Genomic DNA, 17,023 nt, shown 5'->3' with positions numbered 1-17,023 from the left:
TTAAAGTATGTACCATGTTTATACCCTTAAGCTATCATTAACTTTGCACATTTCTGGACGGTACATCAGTGCAATCACACCAGACGTATTACTCCAAGTAGCCCCACTCCCTCCTCCGAATCTTGAGATTCAACCATGTTGTCATCACTGTAACTAGCTCTCACTGCTAAATAGTGTTTCATCGTAAGAATAAACCAAGATTTATTTTTCCACTCAAAGTTCTGGACAGTTGGCTTGTCTGCAGTATGTTGCTACTATGCAAAGCTACAATGAATCTGTTAGTACAAGCTAAGTTTTTCAAGGGTAATGTTTTTCAAAATGTGAGTTGTGACCCATTGATGAGTTATGAAACAACTTAGTGGGTCAGAACCAGCATTTTTAAAAAAATTTATTTTTGGCTGCGTCGTTGTGCGCGGGCTTTCTCTAGTTGCGGCGAGCAGGGGCCACTCTTCTCTGCGGTGCACGGGCTTCTCACTGCAGTGGCCTCTCTTGTTGCGGAGCACGGGCTCTAGGTGCGTGGGCTTCAGTAGTTGTGGCTCTCGGGCTCAGTAGTTGTGGCTCGCGGGCTCTAGAGCGCAGGCTCAGTAATTGTGGCACACGGGCTTAGTTGCTCTGCGGCATGTGGGATCTTCCCGGACCAGGGCTCGAACCCGTGTCCCCTGCGTTGGCAGGCGGATTCTCAACCACTGTGCCACCAGGGAAACCCCAGAACCAGCATTTTTAAAATGAAGTAACCTAGGATAGATATCAGATGCATCTCACATTGTATTGTTTCATGTAATGTTTGAATGTTGTAACATGTATACTCCACCATGTCCAAAGTGGTCCTACTATGTACGGTTCCACCAGCAGCATCTGGTCTGCTCCACATCCATACCAACACTCAGTCTTAGGACTTTTAATTTGTGCCAATCTGGTAGGAGTGAAATGGTTTATCAGGTTGGTTTTAATTACATTTCCCTGATTACCACCGGAGGTAGAGATTTGTTGGCCTAGTTGGATTATTTTTGGAAAGGATCACTTGTTCTCCTAGTTGTACAGACTTGACCCTTAAAGTGAACCCAACTCTGTAACTCAAGAAGATTCCCATCTGGGGACTTCCCTGGTGGTCCAGTGGGTAAGACTCCATGCTCTCAATGCAAGGGGCCTGGGTTCGATCCCTGGTCAGGGAACTAGATCCCGCATACATGCCGCAACTAAGAGTCCACATGCTGCAACTAAGAAGTCTGCATGCTGCAACGAAGATCCTCGTGCTGCAACTAAGACCTGGCGTAGCCAGAAATTAAATTAAAAAAAAAAAAAAAAGATTCCCATCCAATGCCTACACTAGCTCAGAAGTGACTACTGCAGGCCTTTTGCATCCAATGAACAGAACTCGTTGTCAGGCTGAGGACAATTTGCAAAGGCACAAAAAGGCATGGAATAACCTCTTGACGAGACCACCTTAATCAGGGCAGTTTTAAAAGAACTGAAGTCTAAAGTATTAATATTATGTAGTAGGCCTTTGGTGTTCACAAGGCAGATACCTTCTAATTATTGAACACTACTACAGCATACTAACTTCTCCAGGAAATGTCTGGGCACTGAGTAGAGACACGTAAAGCGGTCTGGAGAAGCAGATGCTAGGAATTCAGTTAGGCTCATTCGCTGGCCCACACACGCCAGCCTGTCAATACCTATGATTCAGATTTGTGCCTCAGCAGAATCTGAAATGATTTTACTGGTTTTAATCCTTTGGACTTATGTGCAAATAGCTGAGACCACTCATGTTAAATCTTTGAATGCCAAGTGTCTTCTGTACTCTTTTATTATCATCATAGTCTTTGCATCAAGATACATAGCAATGATAGCAGGTTTCTTTTTAAAGCTTAGTATTAAATATTAAATATCTTTCCCCACTTTAATTTTACATTACTCTGCCAAGAAAACATTAAAACTCAAGTTATTTGAAGCCTGGACACACTTCCATGATTAGCCGGCTGTGTAAAAGTTGGTGGCTTTGCTCTTCCTGCTGTGTGAGCAGGTCCAGGCCCTAGAAAGATGGACGAGGTTATAACTGTTTTTCAAAAGTGTGCTACAAAAACGGATGGCCTGTTATAAGCCAGGTTACAAAGTCAAGACGGGGGTGAGGGAGGGACAGTTTCTTCCAGAAACAGAATTTCTGAAAAGTCCCAGTCCATCATTTTTCCCCAGAATGGTTGGAGGAGGGGTAAAATCTCAACATGAGCTTCAAAGCCCCGTCTCTGTGAGGGAACAGTAGTTGCCTTACCGAGGGGGGCGCGGCCACGTCTGCCCATCCCCACTGCTCTCAGCGAGGGAATGGAGAGTTTATTGCCCAGTGAGTGTGAAGTGGGCTGAAGCTCGGTTGGTACTGAATTCTCTAAGAGGTTTCTTCTAGAAACAAGACAACTCAGACTCTTCCTCTCACTTCAGCAAAGAAGTTATTTTAAAAGCACTTGGGAAGTTCCTGCTGTGCCCTTGGGGGGTGGCTCAGAGGAGGGAGTCGTCAGTACAGCCTCCTTCCAGGCCGTATCGGAACTCCTGAAGGTTGGAGACCCCGTAGAAGTGGACGAAGGCGGCTGCCACCACCAGGACGTGGAAGATCTGATGAGACTGGAACTGCAGGGACACAAGAGAGGGGCCTCAGGGTGACGGCAGGGAAGGCTGGAGGAAGTGGAGAAGGCACTCGCCTCTCCTCGTTCCTCCCTAAAATTTTTTACATCATAAAAGTGATAAATTTGTTGGAGAAAAAAAATTTTTAAGCCCTGTCAGGGATATGCCAAAATGTTACTATTGGTCACTCCCCTCCCCGCCATTCTCCCACCTACACGCATGGACATGCATGTAGGAACTCGTGTGCAACCCCAGACACTACCTGACCCATGTCTCTCGCTGCCTCTGACTCCGAGCTCTACCTGTGGGCCGGTCTCACCACCACAGGCCCCGCTGAAGCGTCGTTTCTTACCCATATGTCGAATTTTCCAGGGAAGAAGCGCTCAGGAATCCGCGCGGCATAAAGGCCGGCTCCGGTGATGTACATCACAGCCATGAGGAAGAACCAGCCCATCTGGCCCACCGTGGTGGCCTTGACAAAGCCCTCCGCGATTGTGAAGTGCATGGTGGGCACGACGCCGCTCAAGCCAAGCCCCAGGAACACCCCTGAGCAAAGCAGACACAGAGCGTCCGGCACGGAAGCAGTGCTGCCTGGAAGGTACTGCTGTCTCACTCTGCTGAGCTCTCTCTGGTGAACGGTACGTGTTCAGGAAACTTAGCGCAAGGTGGAGAACACTCAGCAGGTATTTCTTTAACATTCAGAATGGGAAGAAGGCTGTGTAGATGCTGATAGAGCTATTCCCTCCTAAGGAGCGCCAAGAACGAACGTCTCACGTTCTTTATTATCCGTGAAGCAGCCTAGGCGACCATGTAGGTCAGAACCTCCTGATGGCTGCCTTGGGTACAGAACCGACATGGTGAGGCCTCAGGTGGTTTGCCAGCCAGGGAGGAGCAAGACAGGTTTCCCATTAAGATCAGGACCCTGACCTCCTGAGGAGACAGACAGACCCAGATTACAAGTCGTCAGTGGCCTCTGGACACAAAGTAAGTAAAGGGACGGACAGAACGGGTGGGTGCCGGCTCAACACCACCGCCCTACACGCAACCGCAGGGCAGGGACCGCCTCTCCATTTCTGCAGACGGCCTTGGTAAAGCATCAGTCTGGCACATGGTTGGCACCTGATGAGTACTTAATTCTTTTAAATGAAGGTTAAAACACAGCAGATGTTAAGTCTAAAGGGACCGAAGACTAGTGCTAATTGATGTGCTGCTGCGAGTAATAAAGCTCGAGTCTGGATGAGACAACAGGAAGATGTTTATGCTCACAGCTATCGCGTTACTTGGTAACAGTGTTTATGCCCAAGGTATTTTTATTTACCAAGCCAAGCCTTCCATTTCCTTAGTAAAATAACTTTGGGTGGTTTAATTTTAGCCCCTTGGTTTGAGCTCAGGACTGAGCTCAGTGACCCTCAGGTCACTAAAATGACTGCTTTGTACATTTTTTAACTTCCTCAAACCAAATATAAGAGCAGTCATTTCTACACTTGTAGCTCATTGACCAGGTTGGTAATTATCTGTCCCATTAACATTTTACTGAAACAGTATGAAACTTGGGGGAGAACTGAGCTTTGAAAATGCACGCAGTTTTGAAAGTTCTACACACAGATCAGGGTCTGGATGGGGGCCCAGGGTTGACCCCCTTGGCCTCAAGGTCCAAATACCTATGAAGTATTGTGCTCTGTCTTCTGACCCACCTGCTCTTGTCTGCCGGTGCTTAGGAGTGGCAAACCGGTCCCACTGTGCCACAATGATGGCAGAGATGCCCAGGACACAGACGATGGAGAGGTAGATGAGCCGTGGCTGTGGGGAGCAGTAGAAGGAGTAATAGAGCCAGGGAACAAAGCTCCCCATAATCAGCAGGGCAATCCCTGAATAATCCAGTCTAAAAAGAGCCACAAAATGAAACGGATCAGTGGGAGAAGTGAAGAACTCTTAGGGCTTGTTAAACTGGTTCTTTCTGTTCTCCAGCTGCTCTCAGATGTGACCACCCCACGCCCCTCACTTCCCACGCGATCTATCCTATATCCTGAATCAAAATCCCATGAGGTCAAGCACTTCTATTTTGCAGTGGCAAAGTCTGAACTGCATCCCTTTCCCCTGGTTGTGAGCAGCTACATCCCCCTCATGGATACTTAAATTCAGGAATTCCATCACAATCCAGCCAGCCCCAGCTTCCACGCAGGAAGGGCTCTGAGTATTCCCCAGTTCTGACAGGTTGAGTTCTAAAAACAAAACCCTTAAATTGGGAGTATTTAAGGTGTACTGTTCTGTTTTAGTCGACTTTTTAAAGATAAAAATGTTTTCTTGTTACTGGTGTTACTGAGAAAAAGAAAATAACTCACCATCACCTCCAAAACCAACAACAACAACAAAAACAAGCAAACAAACAGAACTCCAGGCTCAGAACTGGGGAATAAGGAGAGCCTTAGAGGATGGACATCTGGGGCTTCCAGCAATATGCGGGCAGCAAAGGTAAGCTTTACTGGACTGGTGGGTCGGAGCACCAGCAGGACGGAGCACAGAAACTTTGCCACGTCCCCAACGGCTTGGGCCACCGGGAAGCTAGGACAGGACTGGGTACTCAGTCCTAGAGAGCAGCCCACTGGTACCCCAAGTTTCACAAAGGGCAGCACTGCACAGGCAGAAAATATACCCACAACTGGACTCCATCTGTCGAGGAGGCTGCAGTGAAACTTTTCATGAAGGATTTAAGAGAAAAGCTTCCTGATCCTTTTATACCCGCAAAACAGAAAGCCCTTCCTCTGGCACATCAGGGAATCTTTAGGAGTTGCTGGAGTTTCCAGGACCTGCCAGCACCTGGATCACAAGGTGTGACAACAGTGCATGGTCGTTCCCTACCGATGTTCTTCTCACTCACTTGGAAAAGGTCCGAGAGACCTTCTCTGAGTGACAGTAGACGGTGTGGAAGAGCCAGGAGAAGCTGAGGCAGAGCACCGCGCCCAAGAAGAACATCCCGAACACCACCTTCTCCTGAAGGGGGGCCATGAAGTACATGTTTGGTCTGAGCATGGTCAGGATTCCCAGAAAGAGAAACAGCACAAAACCTACAGGACGGAGAGAAAAGAAGCCTGAGGAAAAAGGGAACGTGTGATGATTTAAACCAGCACTAAAGCCACAGGTTGAGCTGTGGGCACCGCGGTCGACAACTTCCGGAGAAAACGGCACCAGTCACACAAACCCAGACAGAAAGAGCATCCTCTGAAATGCTGGCATTTTGTTTCTACCACGGGGATTATGAAGTGGGAGGAGCTGCGTGCACCGGGGACGGTTCTGACCACAGAGGACGTCGCCTCCTCCCGCTTCTAGGCCCCCCCACCCCCGTCTTACAGACCAGTGATGAAGGGCCCAGCAAGCTCACTGGTAGTTTAAAGGCACGACGCCAGCTGTCAAACTGTCACAACACGTTCTTTTTCTTTCCCATGGACAAAGGCTATACAAGTCCTGGGCATTTAAGGAGACAAAAGTCTGCTTTTCCACGCAGACCACTCACCAAGCAGGTGGGTCCAGATGTTGCCGGTCTCCGTGTGGATGCGGAAGATGCTCCTGAAGCAGGCCCGGAAGGAGGGCATGGGCGGCCTGTGGCCGTGCAGCAGGTAGTCGTTGTCCTTCAGCCAGTCGGGGAGCACGTCGTATGGGATGACCCTCCAGCGCCCCTCCCAGACCTGGAACCACACACTCTCTCAGCCGGGCCCGGAGGACGCGAGCCTCCCCAGGGACAAGGGGTGAAGGAGAGCATCAGCCCGGCTCCAGAGGGGCCCGGGGAACGGCGGGGCCAGCCTGGGGCCAGAGAAGCCAAGACACAGCACGAGCGAGGCTACCCCAGGACCAACGGCTCGTTACTGGCTTTGTTCTTGTGTCATGATAGTTCACCTGGACATGCTTAGGTAAGTAGATAAGTGTTTCTCAGTCTTTAAAGAGAATACGGCAGGACCTCCTTTCAGCTACTTGAGTTTTAAAATTCAGTGGATGTAGTGAATGAAAACAAGGAAATGGAAATTATATATATGGTTTTAAAAATATACATTTACCCCTCTGCCCCTCTGCCCCCGGAGACTCTGGTGGCCGCCTGTCCATCCTTTCCCCCCTTTAGATGCTAAGTTCTCACTGGGTTGAGCCTATGACTTTTCAGAGCAGGGCTTCTTAACCTGGGACGTATGGACAATGGACAGTGTTGGAAATTTGGATGGAAAAAAAATTTTTATTTTCAATCACTTCTAACTAAATTTAACATTTCCCTCAGTTGTAAGTGTGAGCAAGCCTAGTATTAGAATTTGTGACTCTGTCACCAACAGAAATCACAGATATTTTCATACACTAGTTTTGCAGATATCAAAATATTGTTTCTACTCATTACCACTTAGAAATTATAAATTCTAATAAAATGCATTATAGCTTGTTATGCATATTTAACGTATTAATAAAGGTGCCCGTGTTACTATATCACATTCTAATATTTTGATGACTGCCAAAGGGACTGATAGCAAAAATAGTTAAGAACTCCTGTTTTAGAATATATTTTGAGCAACGCCAACACAGTAGGCAGTAAAAATTTAGCCAGATTCCCCTTGATTTACTTCACCGTAAAGAAAACCAAGCCCACGCACAGGAGTGAAAGCTCTTCCCCCCAGTGCGTGCCTGCCGCGTGGGGGGAGCCCAGGTGAGCCTGCCCGCCCCCCTCCAGGACAGGACCTTATACACAAACTCCTCCATCTTCTCCATGGCATGGTGGGCTTGCAGGGGCAGTGTCAGCACCCGCACCTCCTCCTCCTCTTCCTGAGGCACTGGGCATGCCTGCTCTTCTTCGGCCTGCAGGAACGAAGGAAACACACACCCACCCCAGGAGTTCCCTAGTCCAGAGTGAGCGATCCAGAGAAACCCCAACTCACTGCCCTCTGCCCAGCCTCTCTCCCACACGCAGGCCTTGTGGCCTTTTCTCCTACAGCATGACAGTGCACTAGTTTACAACTCTGTAAATGCTGGAGCGAAAGCCCAACGCAGCACACGGGGGACAGACGGATGGACACTGGCACCCGAGGCACACGGGACTAGCGCACCAGGCCTACATGCTCTGTAAGTCCAAACGGCCCACCCTTATCGCTAAGACAGCGGTTCTTAACTTGCCCCAATTTCCCGACTATTTCTCTCTCCCAGATCACTGAATTCTCAAAAGAATGAAAAAGGCAGAGTTTCAGAGATTCCCCTAACAATTTAAATCTCTTCAGTTCTCTGTTCACTGGCTCTGGGGACGCCACCGCGACCGAAACTCCGCATCCACAGCAGCTCCCAGGAGGAGCAGGGCCTCCGAAGTGGTTCCGCGAAAGAAGCTGCAGGCCCTCCTGTGCTGTACGGAGGCCTGACACACAGTGTGCAGTCCGACAGCCCTCGCCTCCCAGGGAGAGAGGCTCCGAGCCATGCAGGCGGACGGCAGCTCCTCCTCCCGGCTGTTCTTTCTCCTGTGACGCTTCCTCTTAGATTTCGTGACACACGCTGATATAGACCCCCTCTCCCCCCATTCTCTCTCTCCCCCTCCGTAACGGAGTCCTTGGTTTCACTCAGGGTGGCAATGCTACTGCAATTTTGCTCAGGCAAAACGAAAAGACCACATCGATGTGCATGACGTACTGCCAGGTGCTTTCAGGAAGGGTGGGCCCTTCTCCCCCACCCCCAGCCCCGCCCCTCGGCGACACATTAAGAATGAGATGGAAGAGCAGGACAGGTGCCTGCCCGGGGTGCAGCGTCCACACCAGCCTGGAGCGGCTACTTCCAGAATTCTTCTACGTGAGAGACTTCTACCTTGTCAAAGCTACAGGTTTGTTTTTTTTTTAAACATCTTTATTGGAGTATAACTGCTTTACACTGTTGTGTTAGTTGCTGCTGTATAACAAAGTGAATCAGGTATACGTAAACATATATCCCCATATCCCCTCCCTCTTGCGTCTCCCTCCCACTCTCCCTATCCCACCCCTCTAGGTGGTCACAAAGCACCCAGCTGATCTCCCTGTGCTATGCAGCTGCTTCCCACTAGCTAGCTATCTGTTTTACATTTGGTAGTGTATATGTGTCCATGCCACTCTCTCACTTTGTCCCAGCTTACCCTTCCCCCTCCCCGTGTCCTCAAGTCCATTCTCTACGTCTGGGTCTTTATTCCTGTCCTAACCCTAGGTTCTTCAGAACCATTTTTTTTAGGTTCCATATACATGTGTTAGCATATGGTATTTGTTTTTCTCTTTCTGGCTTACTTCACTCGCTACAGGGGTTTTTGTTTGTTCATTATATGAAGCCCAGCCTAATCTTGCCTGACTGCTTCCTTCCTTCAAGCACAGACAGGCGCTGACCACTTGCAGGATTTCAGGTCTTGTGCTAAGCACTGGGGTATAAGCAACCGCTTACAGTGGGAAAAACAGATAAAAAGAGTTACACTACAGGTGATGAGGACTGGGGTAGAGAGAGTCCCTTGGGGAGACAGTCGAGACCTTAAGAAACGGAGGAGACCGATAGGCCTAAGGGGAGGGGCAGGCCCTGGGGGGACAACTTACTTTGGTCGGGCTGGCGACGCCCCGCTTGCCCTGCTCCTCTAGCAGGGGGCCCAGCTCAGCCAGCTCCACTGTGTCAGCCTCCCTGTTCCCGGCAGGAGCCCCACTGCCCTGGGCCACCACAGGTCCTTTGTGAGAAGACATCTGGCTGGTACCTCAATGCTCTGCGGCTTCAGCTTGGGGAAAGGGTGGGGTCTCTCGGCCCCAGGGGGCAGAGAGTTCCCTGTGATGGAAGACACTGAAAGCAAACACAAACACAAAGGGTGTCGACAATTTATTCCTCTTACATCTCATTTCTAGAGTCAATACACAGGGACTAAGACACAGCCCCTCAACTAACAGCCTCTCCAGTCCTAGAGGCCAGTTAAGCGCTTTTGTTCTCCTCTTAACTATCACCCTTTACTTGGAACCTCACTAATCTTAAAGATAAGGCTGAAAACCTAGTTGCTTGCCTTCAAAGGATTTGTTTTTTGCACCAAACTGTCACCACAGAAAAACAGCTACCCACCCGCAAGTCCCTCCCACATGTACAGAGCCGAGTTTAGCCCACCATTCCCAGAGCTAGTCTGCCCTGGGAAGTCCTGGCTCTGAGACTGAGGAGCAAAACGAGGAAGCCGACACCTGGCTGTAATTACTACGAGGCCACCCAGGCTTAGACGTGAACTAACTGCCGAGTGAACTCAGTGGGCTTTACCTACAAACGCTCTGACACGTGTGCCTTGCACACAAAAGGAACTTGGCTGTGGGCTAGGTGCCCAGTGGTTAATTTCTCTGCCAGGTCTACTACTTCTATTATAGGATCACAGCCTGGGTTCAACACCTGGACAGCAAGCTTTCCTCACAGCCGCTCCTTACAGCAGCAATAACTTGCCTGGACGCGGGAGGCTGAAGGCAGGAGGCAGCCCAGCCTTGCCCTCCGCCACCAAACAACCGGCTCAGCAAGCTGTCCCAGCAACCATGGCTCATGACCTACGCCCCACTCAAACGAGCTTTTCAGAGACCCGAGACAGGCACAGAGATCCTGTAAGGAAGTAGTCTTTAATCAGGCCCCAGGGAGATGAAGGCAATACGGAAAGGAGGGGAAAAGTGCCTCAAGATTTCCACCCCCGCAACAAAGGCGTTTACCGCTTGCAGCAAGAGGAGCCAGAATATTCACATTTTCTTGCACTGGTCACCTGAGCCCCGATAACCACAGGGCAATGCAAAGAGGGCCAGGCGACACCTGCACACGGAGTGAGCTGCATGACGGGGAGGAAGCGGAAGCTCGGGGAACCCACAGCTCGCCTATGGGCAGTCAACACAGCCCTGCTCCCGAGCAAGGCACCGTGTCCGTCCCCCGTGGCTGTTCACCAGACATCCATCTTTGGCATCTTGTACCAGTTCTTTGTTTACCCAACGGTGATCTCAATTCTTTCTCAGGGATTATCATGGGATATATGCAGTCAGGTGAGGGCAATCCTCAAGTTTCAAAACAGTCATGCTACGCTCAACACACAAGCACAGCTGAAAGCTACTGGCAGAGCTGGTTCAAGAGAACAGACGCCCATAACTCAGTGCACGCAGACCTGTCTACAGTGTCAACACACGGGCAGTTCCTCTTCCTCCAAATGTGCAAGACTCTGACAAGACAGATGCCAGCCCACAGTCATAGCCAACAACTGAGCCCAAGGAGAACAGGAAATTGGAGGCCTCTGAAACCTCAAGAGATAGGCAACCCATGTAAGCAGAAACATTGGGAAATCTTTCTCAATAAGCTGACCACAAAACATATTTCCTCAAAGTGAAGTACTACTGAATAAACAGCTTAAATAAGAAATAATTTATACTGGGGTGAAAACATAAATAGCTTTGGGCGTCTTGGAGAAGTCTGAAAAGGGGAATATACTCAGCTATTCTAGAATACTGCTGCCAGTATTTGAGGGGTGGCCACTAGGGCTTAAAACAGATATACAGATATAGATATAGATATTCTCAGGTTCTGGGATACAACACTACATAGATCACAAATTTATACATATCCCTGATTTTGGTCAGAACACGTATTTCAAAATGAATGAATGAATGAATGAATGAGGCAGCATTCCAGCAAGAAGCATATGACCTATTAGCTTCTGTTGCTAGCTAAGGGTTTATGGACTTGTGCTTGTAGGGCTTTCTCCTGTCCCTCTCCCCAGAGTAAGCCAACACATTCACTGAATACTTATCAAATGTATTTAGTGCCAGCACCCTAAGGCACTTTAAGGTACTGTGCAAAATACAAAGTTGAACAAGTTAAGTCATTGTCTTGAAAGAGCCTGTAATCAGATGGCATAAGATAATCTGTGATATGTACAAAACCAGTGATACAATTGCACTGCTCCAGGAGGACAGTGGACGGAGGACCCCTAAACTAGGATGGCCACACACTAAGTTCAGTTACTTTGAGTGCTGTCATGTCACCATAGTGAGCAAAGTCCACTGTTCAGCTGGGTCTTCTAAACTGTAGCAACACAGGGAAAGGGAGAGAGAGGGGTCGGAGGTCTGGCAAGAAAGAAAAGCCAATAACGCTAGGACCTGAAAATATAACTTGACAGCGTGGACCACTCACAAACAGCTGGGAATTACTGCAAGCAAGCATTTCAGTTTCTACTATATAACACCAGCCTCAGTCCCTAAAATGTTAAGACTGACTCTGGGAGCCCTCAGGAGAGCCGAATGTACTTCAGCTTTCTACTAGCTTTCCTATCCTTACCTATTTTAGAGGAAACACATTTTCCCTCAAACTCGCCACACCCAATATAGCAATTATAATTGGGCCAGACTCCACTGAGTGCATTTTTGATGGGATTTCTTCAATTCAAGCTGATAAATCTTTACCACTAAGCTTTCCAACTGGATAAACCTATGACATTAGAGAATAAAGCTGTGGAGGCAGGGAGGTGCTTGTGTTCCTATAAATAAGATTATCTGGTGCCAAACTAGGGAAAGGAGTGATTCTTAACTGCCAGCATTTGCTGGTGAGTTTATTTCTCTCACACTTTTGGAGACATTTATTTTGTGAACCAGTTCCCAAGTTTTCCAGGCTATAGCACATTCCTTCCCTGGAGTCAAAGGCACAAAACTTCTTCTAGGAGTTTTTAATCTGGGGTCCCTGGGCCCTCAGAGGTTCCATGGGTAAGCTGCATCTTACGCCTACGTGACTCTCATTGTTCTAAAGCAAGACTAGCCTAGCAGTAAAGACAACACAGCCATCTTCTCCTCTACCTGCTTCTCTTTCTCAGGGAAGGTGGTTTCACAGCACTGCTGGGGGGAAATGAGTCAAGGCAAAGGCTTATGTTTGAAAACTATCAAATTGCAGTAAGGGAGCCTCAGCTTTCCTATTTGATCACAGTGTCACTGACTTAAGAGTCTGCAGTGAAAAATCACAATGTAACTTTCTTTGTAGCTCTTCTCCAGATAAAGCTATCCCAACAGAAGGGGTCTGTTTTTTTTTGATCCCAGAGACAGGTAAGCTTTTCAAATGCCATGACAGAAAGAAAAAAAGTAAAGTATACAGGAATATGAAGGTGTTTCGTACCAGTCCTTGTTTTTAATACATGGCTTTTAAGTAAATTACACATATATGTCCACTATAGTTACACATTATAGTGAGAACTTTATATTGTGAAAGCCCCGATGAAACAAAAGCAAACTAGGTGCATGTCTAAAAGCCAATCACTTGGAACCAGTTTGCCTAGAGGGCACTTTCAAGGATCTCTTCAATCCAAGATAGCTAAAACTTTATAAACGTTAATCACGTCCCCAACATTTCTGAGCAGGTAAAGGGAATCAACTTTGAGTACGGAGAGAGGAACAAAGTCCAGTGGGTGCCATGAGGGACAAATGGACATTAAGGACAAAATGTAACAACTTTGATGAGTACCAGCACCAGAAAATCCCCCACCAGTATTAATAAAGCTTCTGGATTTAAAGATGACTGTTTAGTTCACCAGCATGATCACAAGTAGATGGGACAGCCGCGTCCCCCGCTGTCAACAGCCGTGGTGGCTGCCGTGCCTCCCAGTCGTCGGGGTGAGACGTCCGGATTCGGGCTCCGACTCGGGCCCGCCAGGCGGGAGCTGAGCCTGGTCCCAACGCCGCGCGAGGCCAGCGCGGAGGGGCTGCAGGCCTGGGTCGCGGAACCGCCTCCCGGCGGGGAGTACCCGCCTTTGGTGGCCTGAGGAGCTCCAAGGTTCCTAGACCGTGACAGTGCGCCCACCTTGATGGGGGAGAAGGGAACGTTGGTGGACAATCTGCCTTTGTTTAAGGTAGTCCCAAAAGCTGCAATGTGAGTAAAATCTAAAGTACGTTGGGGAAAAACGAAATTTCATTCCCTCAGAAATCTCTCATTGATGCCATCCTATATTTGAGATTTTTGGTCAAGCCTTCGAGCTTTAAGAAAATAGGTATGTTTCTCCTCGGTTTCTGGTGCTACATTGGCGAAAGGGAAACTGACAAGAGCGTTAAAGACTTTCCGTTTGGCTTTATAGTAAAGGAGTCAAGGACATTTCTTAGGGAAATAGAGAACAAACTTCTGGGCCGAGAACGAAGTGCAAATGTCTTTTATCCATCTGCGAATACCATTGATCATACACAACACGCGTGGCACTGTGGCTACAGAGAAGGCAAAGAGACCAGTTAGTGCCTTCGCATGGCTGCTGGCCTCTATTTTAAGAGGAGGCAATAACTTCTGTTTTCTACTAAAACCACTACAAAGCTAAATGCCATAAAGTGCTGGAGGAATTCAGAAGAAAAGCTCAATTTTAGCTGGAATAATCCGGAAAGGTACGGTGGAAGACTTTAAAAAAGGATCTTGATAGGTAAAGATGCGATCAAGGCATTCCAGAAGGGCAGTGCTATGAACCTAGGCAGGCTTGAAAGAACAAAGTCCCCAGGGCAATGAATAATCCACCTTCCATAAGGAAGTCTTGGAAAGGTAAAACGAGGCCAGACTTAAGAAACTGGAGACAGCCTAAAAGCCTACCTACGGTGGTGCACTTTATCCATGAGCAATGGGGAGCCTACTGGGTTAAGGCTGCGCCCTTGTCTGAGTTTCCCTCCTACTTGCAGGCAAAGTGTTTGCTTAAAATATCTGTTTATCCCCTGGGGATCATGTAATTTCTTGGCCACTGAGCACTGAATGCTTTTAGATTCTACTCAGAAATTAGGTATAGTTTTGTGGAGGTCTACCCTAAGACGGTTGCTCACAGGGAACACAGCAGTTTTTAAGACTGATCCCCCAAGTATCAACCACTATAAGGTAACACGGAAGTTACTCCTGGGATAAAGAAGTTTAGTGGCTGCAAGCTGGGAACTACCACCCTGACGCTGCAACCTGTTTGACACCAGCCCGCCTAAGTTCCTAGCACTAAGTTCCTGTATGGACGCTACAAAACCTAAGGAACAGCAGTTGCTCCATCACCGGTGACGCAACCCCTATTAAGAGAGAAAAGCAGGAGACAGGTCCCACGATCACTTCATTTCAGAAAAGAACCAGCCATTATAGCGTTCGCTTGATTTAAGTCAGTGGCCTATATAGTCCCTGCTGTGTTTTCTAGCCTTTCTTCTACATACTGGGGGGAAACTATGGTTAATCCAGCTAAGTACTTTGTAGGCCTCCTGTTGCTCCTCTGACACCTGAAACTATGTAAATGAAATTCGCCGTGTCAGTTTCCCTTTCGCCAATGTAGCACCAGAAACCGAGGAGAAACATACCTATTTTCTTAAAACTCGAAGGCTTGACCAAAAATCTCAAATATAGGATGGCATCAATGAGAGATTTCTGAGGGAATGAAATTTCGTTTTTCCCCAACGTACTTTAGATTTTACTCACATTGCAGCTTTTGGGACTACCTTAAACAAAGGCAGATTGTCCACCAACGTTCCCTTCTCCCCCATCAAGGTGGGCGCACTGTCACGGTCTAGGAACCTTGGAGCTCCTCAGGCCACCAAAGGCGGGTACTCCCCGCCGGGAGGCGGTTCCGCGACCCAGGCCTGCAGCCCCTCCGCGCTGGCCTCGCGCGGCGCTGGGACCAGGCTCAGCTCCGGCCTGGCGGGCCCGAGTCGGGGCCCGAATCCGGACGTCTCACCCCGACGACTGGGAGGCACGGCAGCCACCACGGCTGTTGACAGCGGGGGACGCGGCGCGCAAGGGAGGGGCCACGAAGGTGGACACCCGACGCGGAGTGGCCGGAGGCGCGGCCGGCTTCGGGCGGGGGTCTCGGGGCCCTCGAAGCCCTCGGGACGCCCGGGCGGGCCGGTTCCACGGCTGCCGCCTCAGGCCCGCGCCGAGGCTCCCAGGGGGCCCCGCGCTCCGGCCTACCCCTGCCCTCCCACCCGCTCGCCGCGGAGCCCCGGGAAACTTACGGCGGGCGGCGGGCTCTGCTCGGGGCCACTGACCCCGCGCTACATCCCGCGGCGTTAGAGACGGCCTGTGGCCGAGCGGCCGGAATCGTCTGCGCCCTCCCCGCGCCGGAAGGGGCGCGCACCCGCACGGCGTCACCTCCGCGGGAGCGTCACGTCCTCACGGGCGCTCCGCCCCCTTGGCCCCAGCAAGGCCCAATCACAGGCCGGCTTCTCAGCCCTGCCCCGAGCGGGCCCCTCCCCTCCATCTGGCCCCGCCCCCTCCTGCCCGACAATCTTTCCTCAGTCCCAATCATAGGCCCGCTCCCTCGGCCCCGCCTCCCCCACGCGGGGCCCCGACCCTCAGGACGGCCCTCGCCCCCTCCGCGTCTCGGCGGCGCCTCAAGTCCCAATCGCAGGTCCTCTCCCCTCGGCCCCGCCTCCTGCGCGCGGGCCCCGCCCCCTCGCTCTGCTCCAATCGTAAACTCCCCCCTCGCAAGGCCTCGCGGGGGCCGCGCCCCCAAGTTGCAAACTAGGGCGAGTGACGGAGAAGGAATTTCAGGGAATTAGACCGAACCCTGAGAAGGAATGCCGAATTTCCTACCCTGCATCTTGTCCTCTAGGCTGGGCACTTCTTAATCCCTCTTTTTCAACCTTATGGCCCCTCCCTCCCTCCCGTAAATATTTACTGAGCGCCCGTCGTGTGCGAGGCACGAAGCAGGCAGGCTCCTGGCTAGAAACAGCGCGGCGGCGCTGACTGGTCTTTCTCGGGGACTCCCTGCTCCGCCCCGGGCTCCCGCTGCGGCCAGAGGGGGACCGCAGGGTGCTGCGGCCCTCGCCTGGGCGACTGACACTTCTCACTTCTCCCAAGGCTGGTACGTGACCAGTGTATTCTAGATGCAGAGAGAAGGTACTTTAGAATGATCCTGTATGGATGTTCAGGGCAGTGGGATTAATTCTGGTGCTGGTTAAAAGCGTAGCAGGCTCTGGAGTCACATAGACCCAGGCTTCTGTCCCTGGCCAGGCTCTCACCTTGAGCACGTTACCGAACGCTCCGCATCATAAGTACCTCGTCTGAAAAACAGGAATAAAATAGTGCTGTTTCACGGGCTCTTTGTCAGGATTGAGATAAGTTATGCAGGCTCTTAGTTTGATGCTTGGCAAATCGTAAATGCTTCACAAACCTTAACTATTATGTGCTGCCCGCTGTATAAAACCCTCAGAAACGTGTGCTGTCCACAGGACTGAGTTTGTTTCTCAGCATGGCGTTACAAGGCTCTCACCTGCTCCCAGGCCTCATCTTCCTCCACTTTCCCTCTGGCATTTGGGCCTCAATGAACTTGCCTGGTTCTCCAAATATGAACTTCTCTTCTGCTCCTCAGGCTTTTGCACACGCTGATCCTTTTGTTGGATTGCCCATGCCCCCATTCTCTGCCAAAGGATCCAAGCAACTTACAATTCCCAGCTCTAGGTTTGGCTTTGGATCGAGACAATCC

At 50.0% G+C, this 17,023-nt stretch overlaps 1 protein-coding gene across 2 annotated transcripts; it reads right to left on the bottom strand.

The window, feature by feature from the left end:
• Positions 1–1,769: 1,769 nt before the first annotated feature.
• Positions 1,770–15,705, bottom strand: ADIPOR1 (adiponectin receptor 1). 2 transcript variants are annotated; one of them, XM_082398093.1, is made up of 8 exons: positions 15,552–15,705; positions 9,171–9,405; positions 7,324–7,440; positions 6,125–6,296; positions 5,492–5,702; positions 4,308–4,495; positions 2,966–3,159; positions 1,770–2,619 (listed from the first exon to the last, which is right to left on the bottom strand). In XM_082398093.1, the coding sequence occupies exons 2-8, from the start codon at positions 9,309–9,311 to the stop codon at positions 2,491–2,493; spliced, it is 1,152 nt and encodes a 383-aa protein (XP_082254219.1). In that variant the 5' UTR covers positions 9,312–9,405; positions 15,552–15,705; the 3' UTR covers positions 1,770–2,490. The 2 variants fall into 2 exon arrangements, with proteins under 2 accessions (XP_082254219.1, XP_082254220.1); XM_082398094.1 differs by having other exon boundaries at positions 5,492–5,678.
• Between the last annotated feature and the right edge of the window lie 1,318 nt (positions 15,706–17,023).

This window comes from Balaenoptera borealis (assembly GCF_965194805.1).
Source record: "Balaenoptera borealis genome assembly, chromosome: 1".
NCBI classification, from domain to species: Eukaryota; Metazoa; Chordata; class Mammalia; order Artiodactyla; family Balaenopteridae; genus Balaenoptera; species Balaenoptera borealis.
The sequence above is the reverse complement of the archived record's forward strand: the minus strand, read 5'-3'. Positions and strand labels throughout refer to the sequence as shown.